The sequence below is a fragment of the Falco biarmicus genome, chromosome 7, assembly GCF_023638135.1.
Source record: "Falco biarmicus isolate bFalBia1 chromosome 7, bFalBia1.pri, whole genome shotgun sequence".
In the NCBI taxonomy this organism is placed as follows: Eukaryota; Metazoa; Chordata; class Aves; order Falconiformes; family Falconidae; genus Falco; species Falco biarmicus.
Window position 1 is genome coordinate 2,217,780 of NC_079294.1, and position 16,737 is coordinate 2,234,516.

At 41.0% G+C, this 16,737-nt stretch overlaps 1 protein-coding gene across 5 annotated transcripts in view; it reads left to right on the forward strand.

The window, feature by feature from the left end:
• The window catches only part of LOC130152288 (transmembrane protein 263-like), a 204,936-nt gene that overhangs the window by 69,994 nt on the left and 118,205 nt on the right, over nucleotides 1-16,737 (forward strand). For 2 of the 5 annotated variants that reach the window (XM_056345565.1, XM_056345564.1), the window contains one exon: nucleotides 8,757-8,890. The exons of the other annotated variants lie outside the window; for them this stretch is intronic. In XM_056345565.1, the coding sequence (XP_056201540.1) occupies nucleotides 8,854-8,890 (37 nt within the window). In that variant the 5' untranslated portion in view covers nucleotides 8,757-8,853. The remainder of the gene's footprint in view (nucleotides 1-8,756; nucleotides 8,891-16,737) is intronic. 5 annotated transcript variants of the gene reach the window in all.

A 16,737-nucleotide genomic window follows, 5' to 3' on the forward strand; every position in this document is an offset into this window, starting at 1 on the left:
TTTTTCTAATTAAGTGCAGTAGCACGCACGTGCTGTGGATGGACATCTCTGAAAATTTTGCCCTAAATGAACTTAGTAGTAGAAAGACTTTTTTTTAGTGCCGTTAACAAAACAAAACACCAAACAGAAAAATGCCCTTAACGCTTGTTAACTTGTGGATAATTTAATTCTCAATTTAGCAACATTACTTAAATTCCAATCTCATCTTCTGATGTGGTATATTAAGCACCTTTTAATTGTTGGGCCACTTCAGTGATGATGTAGGAGAGCAGACCTGCTAACTGGGTGCTTCGGGCAGCCTGTGAATCCAGAGTTGGGGCACCTTGGGCACGTGTTGGTTGTAGGACATGAGTTTGACTGCTCTGCTGAGTAAGGGTTGAGTATGGGCTTTCCGAAGTCGTATGCCTTCAGAGTACCCGTTAGTCCTCAGAGAAGCAACAAAGGCAACCAAACACTTAACTTCACTTGAATAAGATATTAAAACCATAACACTTACTTTAGTTGAATAAGGTATTAAATTGCCTGCTGAACTTTGGGGAAGCTGTTTTTACTTTTTTCGACGCTGGGGAAAAAACCAAGACAACTTACTTTCATTTTGGAGGGATTTATAGTTTTAATAATGCAGTGTTCCTCGCTAATGCTGCCATCCTATTGTTCCCTCTAAAGATGATTTGGAAATTAAAAAATAAATCTCTATATTTTTTTAAAATAAATCTGATCATGCTAAATTGAACATCTGTAGTTTCCACTGGAACTGTGGTCTAGTCCATTAAAGTAGACAAGAAGAGTTTCTGTATCCATTACTTTCCACCCATTCAAGAGATGAAGAAGTTAAAGCTTGTCAAGCTGTGGAATTCCTGTCTGAATTTTAAGAATTGGGCTAAAAAGTTGAGAACGTTCTGCAGAAGGTATTTTAAATGGAAATAATTATGCCAAGGTTTTACATGAAAATTACGCTGAAGAACTGAAGCTTTGAGCTCCGGGCGCAGCCGTAGCTCTGAAGCTGCCGGCTCATGTGTTCTTTGCCTGGCGTGTGGTAGTGGGTGGCTGGTGAGGGGGGGGTCTCGCAGGATGCCGGGCGGGTGGCTGGTTTGAACCTGGCTGGCCAGCCAGGCTGGGAGCTTGCGTGTGGTTTGTCAGATGGTGTGTTAGTGCTGGTAACTGTTTCACTTGTGATGAATTGACTTCAGAATTAGACAATGCTGAAGCACAGTCCTTCCTATGTGTATTTCATGTGTGTTTCGTGTAAACAGAGGAGCAAGGGATGTGTTGGGAATGGGGAGAAAATAGCTTTCAGTGACTCCTCAGGTTATGAGATCCTGATGTGTGATTACCCCTGGAGTGTTTAACTGTGGTACTGGAATGAGTCTTCCAGAATTTGAGTATTTTATTAGTTGGGAAAACACTAAAAGTTTTCTAATCTTTGCTTTTATGGCATGCAGTTAAAATGGGAAGGTATAATCCCTCTTCCTCCTCCAGACCCTGCCCCCTGACAGGAAGGTCAGTAGATGTTTGTGATCTCCTTGGTCATTAGTATCTAAACGCAGCTGGCGTGCTTAGTTGGCTTGTTGTAAATTTGTAATGCACCACAAGTTCACAAATGACAACAGCAACATAACATGGGGTAGAGACCTAAATGCAAAAGGATTTTGCAGTGTCAGCTTTATTAACGTGTAAGCTTCTTTGTTGTATTTGTGGTAGCTTATGGTGCATCTCTTCCCAATTTTTCGATTCTGGTTGACAGGCAACGTAGCTTGTGGCTTTTATCTGATTAAGTATTTTGAATATGAATGATGAAACAGTCAATTTCTAGGGAAGTAGTATTTCCAATGCATCGGCCCTTGGAAGCAAAGGCCCCTTCCTTAATGGTTCCCATTTTATTAGTCAGTTAAAAACCAGGTTTTACAATATACAGTTTACCTTTAGAAAAGTTATTATTCACTCAAATGTAGCTTGTGGAGGCAGGCAGAAGGTTTCGAGATGGAGGATTAAAGATTATTTGGAGACCTTACTGAGTGTATTCTGGCTTTCTGAGATGTAAAGCTCTTTCAAGGATAGAAAATAAATGACTTTTCAGAGGTTGGATGGGAACTAATTCCATATGTTGCTCTGGGTGGTAAACATTGATTTCCTCTTCGATTCAAGAAGCTTAGAATGTGTGAAATCCTCTTTAAGGCGAAGAGCTTCCAGTGCGTTGGTAGGGCCAGTTTTTGCTGCAGTTACTGCAGTTTTCTGCAATGCTTACACTGTCGTGAATTTAGCCAGGACTTCCTTTTAGCTTTCTCAGTACATAAATTTGCAGAGATTAAGCTGGCAAGGAAAAGGTCTTCCTTTTGATACACTTTTGGAAGGTGTTCTGCATGTGGCTATTTTCCAGTTTTATTCTTAACTTTAAAATCAATAGAAGCTTGTGGCCATAAACCTCTCTTGTAAAAAGATTAATTGATGGTCAGTTATTGAGAGCGAATTACGGCAATAGTGTATTTGGTTTCTAGGGAAGACAGATAGGTGTCCATCTAACATTTTTATTGCCATTCTGTTTTAGCAGATGTCTTTTCTTTCCCTGTCTGTCACCATACTGAAAAATATATGGGGTTAGCAATTCTAATGAGCAAGATGCATTCCTGAGTTAGGGGGGGGGGAAAAAAAAAAAAAAAAGGCGGCAAAAAAGAAGAGAGATAAGTTTTAGAATTCCAGGACAAATAAAATTACTTTTTTATTTCTTCATAACAGTGTGATTTAAAGTCTTAAACAGCAGTTGGCAAGTTCTGTGTTTGGTTCTGCTGTAGGTGGTCACCAGACATCTACTTTAGCAGACTTTACCGGGGCATTGTCTCAGTAAAGCACTGTCATTAGTTAATATACTTCATCTACTTCTGAAGAAGTGATGCCTTTTTCTCAATTTCTCTGAAGTCAGATAATATCAAAACAAGAGCTGTAGTAATGATGGATGCATATATAATATTTACTTGACATCTCTGTGATGAAGGCTGTCAAAATACTTCATTTGTATGGACATAATCGAATGTCTGGATTCACTTGAGGTGTAGAGAAACCAAAGCCAAGCCTGTCCTCATCTTTCTCAAGAAATAAAAAAGTTAATGTGCAGTGAACGTAGTGCAGTTGTATTCATAATCCCTGGTTTTGCAGGTTATAGAAAGACTGAAGCACTGAATTTTTTGGTGCCTGTCAAATTTTTCAACACTTGCATTTGTTAATAGCGTTTTCATTTTAACTGCCTTGTATGTGAAGGTACATCTGCTCATATATAAACATACATTTTCACATAAAGCTTGAGACAGAGGTCCTCTAGTGAGGAACTGGTAGGTTGCTCCGTTTGTCTCTGCCAATATAAATTTCAATAAAACATTTAATCGTATCCAGGTATTATTGTGGGAGCAGTTTGAGTGTCTGTTATACGTCTGTTTTGGGAAATAAAGTAGAGGATTCCTGTCACAGTATTTACACAGGGCAAGGAGCAGAGCCTGCAGCGTGGAAGGTGCCGCAGCAGCGCGCTGGCCGTGCCGCTGAGTCCCCCGCAGCGGGGGGCAGATAGCATCCCGCAGGTCACTTCTGGACCACCGATACTCAGCGCTTTCATTAGTGCGCTTCATGCTCTCATCTGGATTAAAAAATTTAAATCAAGTTGCAAATGATATGTGGTCGGGAGGGATTGTGAAGGTGTTGAAGGACACAGGGAAAATTGAGTGTAATTTTGGGAGGCTGGAGAAGTGGTTTGGGAGGAAGGTGGAATGACACCATGTAAGGTGCAGTTTCCAAGACTTCAGAATAAGAAAGTGCATAAAATGCATGAACACAGGGTAGAGAATAACTGGCTAGTGAGTAGGTTTGTAGAAGAAAGACCTCCTGACGTTAGCATTTAGTCTGTGATCCACCTAAGTCCAAGCGTTAGACTTGCAGAAAAGGGTGTCAGAGTACGGCGACTCGGGAGGTAATCCCCAACACCTCAGCCGGAGCATGGGGCTGGGCTGTGGGCATGCCCCCGGGGGGAGCTGGAGCAGGGCGAGGGTGATCGGCCCGGGATAACTTGGTGTTTGAAGGAGAACTGAAAGATCTGGGCTGGTTAATCTTAAGAAAGAGAAGGTGGGAGGGTGGATCTTGAGAATAATCCTCAAACACTTAAAAGGCAGCTGAAGAAAGAAAAGGAGCCTGAACTCTGCATACAGAGTGGCAGAAGAGGTGGTAAATAGCTTTGAACTGCTCCAGTAAGGTAGATTCAAGTTGGGAAAAGACTTGTAACAGGAAGAACTCCAGTCGTGGCATAGGCTGGGATATTGAGGGGTGGGTTTGGGTTTTGTGGGTTTTTGTTTGTTTTTTTTTTTTTCTTCTTTCTGCAGTTTAGGTTGGACTGCAGATCTGTCTCAAGTGCATTTAAGGATGAGACATTTTGTAAACAATATATGCCTTTTCAAGTATGTAAACTAGTATAAATTATCCTGCGGTTCCAAATTTCTCTCTACAATTCTGCACAAGATCTAGTAGCAAAAATACTCTTTTAAAAAATAGCAACTTTTAAGCACTATCAAGAATGGGTAATTTTCCTCTGCGATGATTTGAGAATTATGACTTGGGGTCACATCAAAAACTGGAAGCAAATTTGAGAGTGAAATGGTTTCATTGTTCCGCTTCCTTTCCATTTTATCAAAGTGACAATAGTGGAGAGATGTTTTAATTTTTCATATTTCACTTTTTAATGTGATCTATTAAATGAATTTTAAATATAAACTAGCTTCTTGCACTTACTTAAGACCCTTTTACAATCTGAGTATCTTGGCACATTTGATGTAAGTGGAAAGTCGTATAGAAATTACCTTAACATCTATTCTGTATTGCTTTTTACTGCCGACCTCATCATTCAAATACACATAGCACATGCCCAGCTGGTATAACTTAATTATGTTCAATTTATGTAACTTAATTATTAAAGACCCGTTTTTAGAGAGTTGATTTCTATGCTTCATCTGGCACTGTTGCTGGCTTAAAGGAGCAGTTGTATAGGAAAACTCATTTTTGAGAAGACATGCTTTAAAAATTACATGTAGTTTTACTTTCTCCTGCCCCCCCACCCCCCCTTATTTCTGAGATCCTTTTCTTTCTGAATGTCAAGTCAGTAAAATACTACTTTAAAAGCAAAACAGCTTAAGTAATGCAGTAAGGAAGAGAAGATAAAGGTATAGTTTGTCTAAAACTAATTTGAAATAGTCTCAGAAATTAGACCTTAAGGTGGTTAGGAAATTTGACACTGTAATTGCAGAACACTTTTTTTTCTTTGCCGGGCTCTCGGCAGTGACTGCATTGACTGGTTGTCTGAACACAGTGCTGTGACTTGGGCTGCGGAGTTTGCTGCCAGCAGGGGAAGGTCACACAGATCACCTGTTGTACGGCTGAATGAGCAAGAGGTTTTGTGGGACGGAATTAGGGTGCCTGGGAAGAGAAAGGGAACCAGAGAGCCGAGTGTACGTGTAGACATCACGCTCATATAAATGTACATCACTTTCTCCCACAGGCAGTGAGACACTTCACGAGGGTGATTCAGGACTTGGGCTGAATCACCTTCTGGAGGTCTTGTTTGTGTAGGAAGATTAGAAAAATCGGGCCTTTCATTCAGGGCTTTGGTCAGCTGCTTAGAACCAGGCTGGATGGATCTGAGCCAAGGTCTCTGCGTCTTTGAGAAGTATTAAAGAGCAAATGAGAAATTGTATTAGTGTTAGCTGCTTCAGCCTGTTAAATCCATTTCAGGACGTGAGATGACCTTTTAACGTGTAATGGGTGTGCTGGGACCCCGGCCCATCCCTCTGGCCCTCGGTGTGTGTCGGGCTGTGCTCAGGCTCGGACGGGCACACCGGCTTGTGTGTGAGAACCTAAAGTGGTCTATGCGGTCAGCAGGCCAGCAAGGGCCTTTTCACAGTAAGCTGTACTGTAGTAGAATAAATACATACATACGCACACATTGTCCACACCGCCTGCACCCCCTAGTTCTGGAGTTTTTACTGGGGAGAGGAGAACATTCCCCGACTGGCGGGGCAGGAGAGCGGCTCTGGTCACCGCAGGGGGGGCATATACGTGCCCATCAGTCAGTTCTGCACCATGTTGGCAGAGGTGGTTTGGACCAGACCAAGTAGCCCTAAAACTTCTGCTGCGAGCCCCGTTAAGTTCACTGAACTCCTTAATGTAGACACAAGGCTGTCCACATATTAAATTCAGTGACTGAGCTGAAAACAAATACAATTAACCTAAACAGTTTCATTTGACACAGAAAATGTTTTTGAGCCTGTGATTTGAATATTTATTTCTAGAACGTGTGCCATTTTAAAGGAAAATGTCCACAGTAGAAATTCTGATAATTTTTCTTGAACTGTTTTGCTTAGGATTTGGTTTTATTCCAGGAGGAAAGATAATTTCAGATGTTTTTCTTCTTCACTGATTCATTTTTTTTTTCCTATCCACTCATTAACCACAGCAAATATATTTGCCCTGCTTTGTTAGGTGTGTCCCTTTGGACAGCATCTTATAGTCTGTGTTCGGACTAAATTTAGAGGGAGCTTCAGCATTCGTTGCAGCCCTCTAATTATAACTGCAACGGCCACAAAATTGATCCAAACTAAATTAAAAACCATATTGCTGCTGCTGCTCCCGCCGTTTGGATCATCTGAATATTTATTCAGCTAGTGATACTTCTGAAACTGGAGAATTTCTTGGTTTTGAAGAAGGGGGAGAAAAACAGCCTAGCTGAGCTTTGACTTCAGAAACCTTGCTTGGTCGTATTTCTGGTGATTTTTTTCCTTTTTTTTTTTTTTTTTAATCCACCCATGCACCCCCATGGCAAAGCACACTAGCCCTGCTGGTAGGAAGACGTCAATAATTCAGATCACATTATACCGGCACTTCAATCAAATACAAAGTTACCTATGTTTCAGAAACATTTAAAATTCCTAGTTACGTAGGAAGTTAATTTGAAAGAGCAGCTGAATGCCTCCTGGAAAACGCTGAGAGTTTCTCTTTAGTACCCATTCTGCTTGCTTGCTCTTATCGTATATTTTCTGCATTTCTCTAACCTTGTTCTTGATGACAAAAGACATTTGCATGAAAACAGGATCTTTGTTTCTTAAGTGTTCATCTGTTCCCGCTGTTTATTCCCCACCTAAAGTCATAATCCTCTGTTTGTGGCATCACAATTGGTTGCAGTGGAAATTATTATGTCATCACAAACAGAGGATTATGACTTCAGGTGGGGGGATAAGCAGCGGGAACAGATGAACTCTTAAAAGCAAAAATGCTGTTTCATGTAAATGTCCTTGGTAATAAAGAAGAAAGGGAAGCAAAACACAGAGAAACAGAAAATTGGTATGAGCAGACTTGTGCCTGAACAGTAGGGCAGCAAATTTTCCTTCAGGCAGGAGCAGCTATTTTAAATTAGGGACATGTCCATGTAGAATTTATTCTTTTAAATGTTTTTCCCTCAATTAAAAAAAATAATAAATACTGATGTTGCTACTCAAATACTGAGATGACTGCTCAGTTCAGGGAGGGATTTTTCGTCTTTGTCAGGTGTTCCTTTATTCCTTTGTGTATGTGTTTGTCAAGCCACTTTTAATCTTAAGGGAGTTTCCCTTTTTGTGCCTGCTGATAGGTTTTTCAAGCCCAGACCCCACCATTTGGAATGGAGCATCTGCCCCGTGTAAAGCAGGATGGCCATGCTGGAAGCTCATTTAAATCACGCTGCTGAGCCAATCAGCCAAATGCTTTTCACGGACTGCTTCCATTTAAAACCACAAGCAGCAAGCTGACATTTCTCTTCAGCATCATAAGATGGAAAGCTCTGAAATACCCGGTAGCAATCTCAGCTTGTACCTTGGTTGGGTTTTATCCCAGCTTCCCCTCCCCCCCAGCTCCATGTTGCAGCTGGTCTATTCTTTAGTAACAGGAGGTTAAAAAACAAAATTATTGGTGCAAACCAAAAGGTTTATAAGAACAGAAACTAAAATCCTGAGTAGAAATGAGGGTAGGGAAAGATTAATAACAAAGCTTATTGTGTGCCTTCTGTGGTAGCAGCCAGTTTGACTTGCTTTCATTAAAATTCTCCTTGTTAGCTTGGGTGATGTGTTGGGGTGATGGACTATTTGATGTCTGAGAAGTGGTGAGAAGTTAGCTGTCTAATGATGGACTAATTAGAAAGCCCATCCTAGCAGGATCCATGGAAATTGATTTGCACAGTGCCATTTTTGCTAATGAGAATCATGAATACATGTTTGCAGCCCTTTACTTACTCTTCCTACCCACAGCTAATGAAAGAGAAGCAATCATTAAGAGCTCAGCTACAATCTATCCAGAGTTTCCTTTGCCTTGTACAAATAGCCATACTTTATGACCTTCAGTTTTAAATAATACTTTTCATAGGGAAGCAAGCTCCGCATGTCTGCCTCCTGTAAAGTGTGTGTGTTTTCTAATGCATCTCTCCTCAAGAGTTATCCTCACTAATAGGGAGTCAATATCTTCTCTGTGCAATTTACAGGAAATTACCGTTGCTGCACAGGACTAGAAGAAACCATAAGTATGTAGTCTGAGTAAAATTAAAATTAATTAGATGATTTTTCCTACAAGGGCATAATATGTCCATCCACAACTAGGTCAAGCATTTTTAGTATTTACCATTCTCAGGCAAACAAAAGACCTCTTACTTTTAGCATGTCATCTTATGATTTTATTTGAATTCATATTTACCCATTTGCTTTCAGATGCCTTTAATCTGCCCAGACGGTATATGCCCAGCCAGGCCCATATGGCCCAGAGACTATCCACAAAGCTAAAATTTTCTGCACAAAGATCTCCCGAATGAAATATGGTGCTGTTCAATGCAGTGTGGCTTCCCGTAAGTAATTCTCCGTTGTCCCTAGGACTCTAGCTTCCTATCACCTCCCAAGCCTCTCGAGGCCCTCTCTGGCCGGTAATGATCTGGCATTGCCTTGCTTTTCTCTTTCACCTGCACACGTTCATGTCAATTCTACCATAATTAAAGAAAACTATAGACCAATTATCCCTTAACTTAGCTCTTTTAGGTGCATCTTAACTGATGTAACCAATATCTGGGGATATAGCATTAGGCTCCCAGAACGGGCTGTAGCAAAGTTTTAATGTGTTTTTCAGTGAAATGGATGTCCCTTAAATGCCACCAGGCAAAGGTAGAGTTGAAGAAATAGAAGCTAGTAGCTGATGGCCGCTGAGGGCAAGAAAGGGAATGGTGGGGCGGCTTTGTACGCGGCAGGGAAGGAGTCGGAGCTGGAGATTGTGTGGTGACGACTAGAAATGAGGGGAATGAGTTGAAGCTGCTGTTACCTGAATGGATTAGAGGAGGGATAGCAGAGGAATCGGAGTGAGTTATCACAAGGGAAAATAATGGGAAATTTTAATGTAGGAGAAAAGGTATGAGTGACAGTATCTGAGTTTTTTAGGTTTCTTCTTAGTTAAGAGAGAGGAAAAAGGAACTCCTGAGGAGCCACAGACAGAAAGCAGGTAGGGAAACTTGCAAAACTTCATGAGAGACTGGTAAGAGGAGGGTAATTTGCGCTGGGACAGGTAGATGATGTGTAGCTGGTATTACAAAACACTGCAGTGTTGGTGTCAATGTCGTATTTAAATATGAACAAGAAAAGTCCAATTTAGTGTAATGAAACTGAGCTACCTGTACATAACCAGGAACATAAACTATTTTGCCAGAAAGGAATTTAGGTGAGGTCAGCACTTTATTTCTGTGGTTGAGTCTGCCAGTTTACCTTGTGCCTGCGTTTGCTGTTTTACTTCAGGGAAGATCCTGTGCATTAGTTCCCTGAAGCAAAAGCCTTATCTGATTTTAGCAGTGAAAACTACTGTAAGTGTCTTAATCTAATGGTTTGCTTTTTCCCCTGAAAGAAGAGCTTTTCTAATTTAAGAATTTACTTGTAAATCATCTATTCATGTTTGGGATGTAGCATCTGTAAAAGATATATGCATGTGTATATTCCATATGTATTTATATATGAAAAGCATCTAGATATGCTAGGTATAAGATTTTGAATTTCTTTGCTGTGCTGCGTTACCACCCAGCATTAGCTACTCATTAGTTTTGTGGGGTTTTAAATATTTAATCCTTTTTGTTCCTGTAGTGGAATCTACGTAAGAGATTAAGAAGAAATGTCAAACCCTTATGCACTTCTGCACTGTTACTGGAATAGGTTTTCAGTCATCTTATAATGCATACCATTCGACATCTAAATGTGCTAACACATACAAAGAAACAAAACCTAACACTTTCTTTAAATTAGCCTGTTTGGATGTTTTTTGTGTGCGAAACTTATTTCAAAATGAAAATGAACCTGCAAAACAATTGAATGGATGCATAGCTCAGAGATATTCCAAAATGCCAATCAAGGAAGATTATCCAGTATAGCAGACTAGAGAAGATTTATTTGTAGACCATATTAGGACTTTCAGAACTAATATTTCTTTAGAAAAATAAATGTAAGGTATGGGAATACAGTAATGTGATCCACTAGCATTGGGTAATGTGCAGAATTAATGACTGATTATCTTTTTGAAGAAATGTTGCTATATATGGGCTCAAACATCTGGGTTTAATTTAAAGTTCAGGTCATATGGCTGTTTACTTGTAAATAAATACTCTAGATTGGTGACTTGTTGGCCTGCTTGGGACAAAAACAGAAAAGATGTTATGGACAAGTTGGTTTATATGGCATTTATGCTTGTTCATTTCTGATAAATGCATTAGTTAACTGTAGTCTGTTGTATAAATCAAATATAAAAACACATTGGGAGATAGGATTTTGCCAAGACGTCGTCAGTGTTGGTCACGTAGCCGAGTATCTGTGCACTGCACTGAAGTCTGCCATGTTCTTCCTATATAGAAAACATCCGTGCGTCCGAAGAGCTGCTGTGTTCTGGAGGATCTGATAGCAGTTTGCATAGATGTAATGGGCAGTAGGCAGCCGCTGGACAGTGGATTCGCTGTAGTAATTATAGAATGCTCTGTGAGCAGACCTCGTGCCCTTCCAGTGTTCAGGTCAGAGGCACAGTCTTCACAGGCATGGAACTACTTGGCTGCAGTGAAGGAAAATAATAAAGGAAAGGCCACATTAATGAGAAAGCAATGAGTGATGTTAGAAACCTAAGACACTTTGTTAGAAAAACACTAGTGATATACCTAGCTGGTATCTGGTGCCCTGCCACGTAAAAAGAAATCACCTACACAGTTCTGTTCTCACCTAAATGCTGCCTTTGTTCGGCTTTATGCTGTCCCCCCCATTGCCTGTGCTTCTCATCTTTCTTCCCTTTCCATTTCATTTTCCCAGTGGGATTGCCCTGCCACCTGTGCAGGCTCCTTTTCCCACTGCCGAGAACCTCCTATCCTCTCTTCCCTTTCTTCCTCGGTTTATTGTATTTACTTGCCACTAAAAGTCGCTTTTATGAGCTGTAGTATTCTTGTTTTCCCTCAATTGTATCTTAAGAGAGGAAGAATTTGGTGGTCAGTCTTTTAAGGTGGAGGGGTGCTGTGGGCCTGGGTAGTTCTCCACCGGGAGCTTTCCTCAGGCAGAGCCAGTGGCCCTGGGGAGCACGAAGGTTAGATGGTCGCTGTCGCTTCTGCTTGCTTGAGTTGGAGGTTGTTACAGTAGAGCTGCTGAAATATCCAAAGACCCCTAGCTTTTTGTGTCATGCTTTATAGGGCAACTGTTTTTATAAGGTGTTTGGATTTACTTTTTAAAATTTAAAAATATTTTTGTTGTCCTTGTCATCTTCTGTTCACTTCAGTTTTTACTGCCGGTAGAGCGTAGTGGCAAACGCCTAGACAGCAAGCTGGCTTTGGGTAGGCTTTAATGCCAGCAGCTCCTCCTGGGCTGCTGCTGCCTGTATTATGAATCTTCGCTGAGTTTTGCTCCAGGTTTTACTTTCCTTTAAAATGGTGTTAAAATGTAGCCCTTCACAACCAGGGAAATCAAAGCACTTGAGCAGCTGGCAAAGTAAGCGTTTGTGTTTTAGAGTCTGTCCTGCATTTTGTCATTTATTTAAGACCGGTGAAGTACTAGAAGTATCTCCATCATTTGCTGAAGTGTAGCTGGAGGGAGCAGTTACAGAAAGCCTTTTGTGTGTTTTCAGTGGGGTGGTTGGGAATCCTAGTCAGGGAACAGAGAAAGTCTGGAATTAAGGTGATGAATCACAACGTTGAAGTTCAGCAGCAGTGATTATTAGAATATTTTTGAGGAACTCATTGACTGAAATATGTTTTTAATAGTCATACATCATATTACACATTTAAAAAATGGAAACCTTCAGAATTTTTTTAATGTAAGGGATACATATAAAGAATAGATAAGTTATCTTGGTTTATGGCCTGTAGTTTTCTATTTAGAAGACAGATGAGTAGAATATTCCTGTGTTACCTGTTCATCAGTCATGTAAATTTGCTGCACGCTCTGATTTCATCAAGACAACTGCAGCAGTGAGCTTGTGAATCATCCTGCGGTTGGGTAGCCCTCCTAGTCTACCCTCTCCCAACAACCTGTCCCAGCAAAACCAAAAACTAGTCTGCTTTGCACTTCAGGGTCCCCTCCTGCCCCTACGTGTCCTTGACCGAGTGAAGTCTGTTGTCTCTGGGGTTTAATAAACCAGGTGAGTTGAGGATGATGACTCCACCAGATTTTCTTTCTCACTGTGTTGGGGACCAGCTTGGCTTATGCACACTGCCTACCCATAGCTTTCATTTTTCTCTTTTATTCCCTTCACAGCTGGGTAGCATAATTTTTTTAAAAAAAAACCAACAAAATCCTCAGAACAACTTTGAAAATCTGCAGTAAAGAACAGGATCCATAGCTTTATTCAAAACTTGAGACAGAATAAAAAAGGCAGATTTATAGTTTTCTCTGCTGACATTTTTCAGTCCGTGCTAAAAAGAAATGAAGACACTTGCCTAGGGAAACATCTTGGAGAAGACAGTTAGGAAGAAAAATAGTTTAGTTAACTAAATTTTTGATTCATTTCTTAGTTTCTGTATCTACCCTACAGCCTGAAGTCCCCCAGAGTGTTAGGTTTGCATAGAAGTGGTCATGGGTCATAGAACACCAAGTTTTTCAGTGGTTTTGTTAGGATTAAGTCTTTTGTCTCAAGAACTCCCAGAAGCTTGATACTCCAAAAGTCCAGTGTATAAAAGCTGAAAAACAGATACAATGATGTGGTGATCAGTGAAACCATCACTGGATATAACACTTTGCTCTTTTAGCCTCGCTGGCTTTCTCCGAATGGCTCAACAACACAGGGAATTTTGAAAACCGCAGCTCAGATATGAAAAGTCTGTTAACACCAAGCAATTAATTAACTTCGCAACAATTGTGCTTGGTTTCCCGTGGCAAGCGTGCATTACATATACAGGCACCACATGCGTTGTCTCTGCAGTGCAAGTATTGAATTCTTGAAAGTTAGACATGATTCCATTTAATTTCAACGTGTACATTTTATCCAAATCCAGTTGCATAGGGTAGTTCCTTCATTAGAAGGAATTTAATTTTGAAATTCTTAGCTCTGATTGAGAGACTCGGACCCAGACACACACACACGCCCCCGCCCCCCAGCTCTTTTTCCCCAGGATCTCACCTCTCCAGACTGCCAGTACACAGCGCCCAGGGCGCTGGCCCAGCAGGAAGGGCCGCACTGTAGCCTTTGCTTACTCTCCAAAAAAGTGTGCTTATCGCCTTGCAAATATTGGCTATTACTGACACGCTATGTGAGCATTCAGGCAATTTTCTTGTTTCTGAAACTTTGGGGAAGGAACTGATGCTTGTACCCTTGTTCCAGCTGCTCCTGCACCTGCCAATAACAACTGGATTCCAGTTTACCACAACTTAAAAATGTTCCCAAAGACCCTGGCTTTCATGAAAGCCAGATTTTGTTCCCACATGTCTGACAACTGGGATACTGTCCCTACAGCTTAGAACATCTCTGGGCTGCACCCAGTAGTGACAAAACAAGAGTGCTTTATCGCTGTTGGGAGGAGTGCACCGGAACTGCTACTGAACAAGGCATCCACCTTACTGTGACAGACAAACGTTTTAGTTAGCACAGGTATGTTTTCCATCGTGTTATTGATGGCAAGAAAGATAAGGATGTAGAGAGAGCAGCCTAAATACACTGTTGTGTTTCATATCTGCTTGAAATACTTTGAAATGGTTAGTAATGGATAGCAGGCTTGGGGAATTGTAGGGTTTAGCCAATGCATCAAGCAACAGGTGCATTCAAACTAAGTCAGTGCATCTCTCTCCAAATAAATTTTAAATACAAGGGTATTTTGCCCTGTATTACCTACATCCAATGTGTATGAGCTGTCTTCTTGGTTGAGTATTGCACATTCTCTTCTCTGTAGGTCAGTCTCTCCTAGAGTAAGACCATTTTCTGCTCCTGCAAAAAGAGAGTAACAGATTTATATTGACTGACTAACAGCCCATCCAGTGATTAAAGTTGCTGATTCTTTTGAAATTACTGGCTACTAGCAGGAGAAGCCAAAAGTGAGAGGAAGTGAAGGACTAAGCTAGGATAAAGACCTCTGTTAACAGTAAAATTGTAGATTTAATATTCTCACTTTACTAATGGATTTTTTTAAAATCTTATTTTCTCTTGGTGAGAAAGGACAGGCTGTAGACGTCCATGCCTGATGCTACTGCAAAAATGTGTTTTATTTTATATTAATTTATTGGTTATATTTATATTCATGTAAGCAAATAGAATATGGATATTCTGCTTTAGTGACTTGGAACTATATACTGCAATATTAATTTCATCTGTCTGTTGTGTTAGACAGAAGACCAAGTGTGAGACAAGAATGTACCAGGCAATATTTTTATTAGACAACTTTAATCACAGGTGCGTGTTGGGGTGTAGCATGTTGTACGGTGTTGTTACTCAGAGTATTTGGCTGCATGAGATGCTGCTTTTAAGTCCGCAGAGAATAGTAGTAGGGTGAGGGAAGGAGGGATGAATGTTTGTCTTTCTTCCAAGTTTTTGTGTCAAGATTTTTCGCTGTATTTTAAATCAAGAGAGTCTCCAGTTATGCTTAGGTGCAACCACAGCAAAGTCTTGTGTACCTTAATTTAATAAGCTGGCTTTGTTGCAGCAGTGTTAATGCTGATCTTGTGACGAGAGTCTGCCTTCACAAGATTTTGGATCTGTCTCTGCAAGCCTAGTAGACCTGTGAAAGAGACTAGAAACAAATGGAGAATTATATGGGCTGGATCTCCAAATATTTGAGTTTTTCATAGGTAGAAATCAAAGGATCAATAAGGTGAGAGTTCAGAGCATGATTCTTTTCCACTGTGCTGTGAGTCATCACAACAGGAGAAACACTTATTCCTTCCAGCAGTAAAAGCAGGTGAGGTGCTTAGATGAAATAACAAGCAACGCTTAATGGCAGGTGTTATGTTGGCACACAGTCTCAGCCTGAAAGTACTGGGGTGGAAAAATTAGATGAGATTAAACACTTCACAGTATTGCTTCCCTTGGAGCCATGTGAAGCTGGCTAGGTCGCTGGGACCACAGCAAAGAAGTGTCAGGTGAACTGAAGAGCTGTAAACCAGGGCCTGCTGCTGACAGGGGTGGGAACAGGGATCGCTGAACACGTGAGCTGAGCTCTCCACTAGCTCTGCTGCTAAGGACTAAGGACCTCTTGTTAAGACATGGGGTAGGAAGCGCCACAGTGTCAGCAGAGTGAGCCTGAGGTGTCCTGGCTGTGCAACATGCGCTAGTGCGTAAGCAGGACTGGGTATGCACCTAACCACTGTGGGTGGCTTCGGAGCAGAGATGTCCCTTCCTTTTTGGATGTGTCTCCAGAGGCCACCAGTAGCCTGCGCAATTTGTGGGAGCGCTTACTTCTGTCAAATGACTAATTACCATCATTTGACACCCAGGGTGACACCTAGAACACCTGTCAGGCACTGCAGAGAATAAAGGCAGGCAGATTGACCCGAGTTCCCCCCTCCTCTCCCAGGGAACTTTAGGACAACATTTCTGGGGGGAGAAAAAGGATAAATACTAACAAATTGCTCTCAGGTATTACCCTTGAATGTAAAGGTAGTAAGTTAGACTCACTGTTGAAATGAATAAAATCCTAGCTGAACTTAATGGCCATTAAAATTGACCTTAGGAAGAACTGGGCAGAAAGAAGTTTGCTGAGACTCAAGGCATTGTAATAAGATTGGAGACAAGGCTTTCTATTTTTTATGAATATAAAGAGCATTCAAAATTACCACTAAATAGGTGTCAAAAACCAAACTTCGTGGTAGGAATGTTAGTGACTGTTAGGAGAGGAACGGAGAATAAAACTGAAAACATCATTATAGCACTGAATAAATTCAGGGAGCATCCACTTCTGTAATTTTTGTGTGGTTTATGTTCCTTTGTCCCTATCATCACTCCCTCCATCTCAGGAAAAATAAACACCAAAAAAGATAGAAGGACTACAAAAGATGCAGAGAAGGGTGGCAAATAGAATTTAAGGTTTACAACAATTTCCATGTTGAGGAATGACTGTAGACTGAGTCTCTACACTGTGGAAGAGAAATCGCATGGAGGAAATCTGGGATGCAGGCTCCTTAAATCGTGAGCATCAAAACAGGGAGTAGTTGTTCACTGTTTCTCCTCATACGAGAACTGGAGATCACTAATGAATTTGTTAGCTGGTAGGCT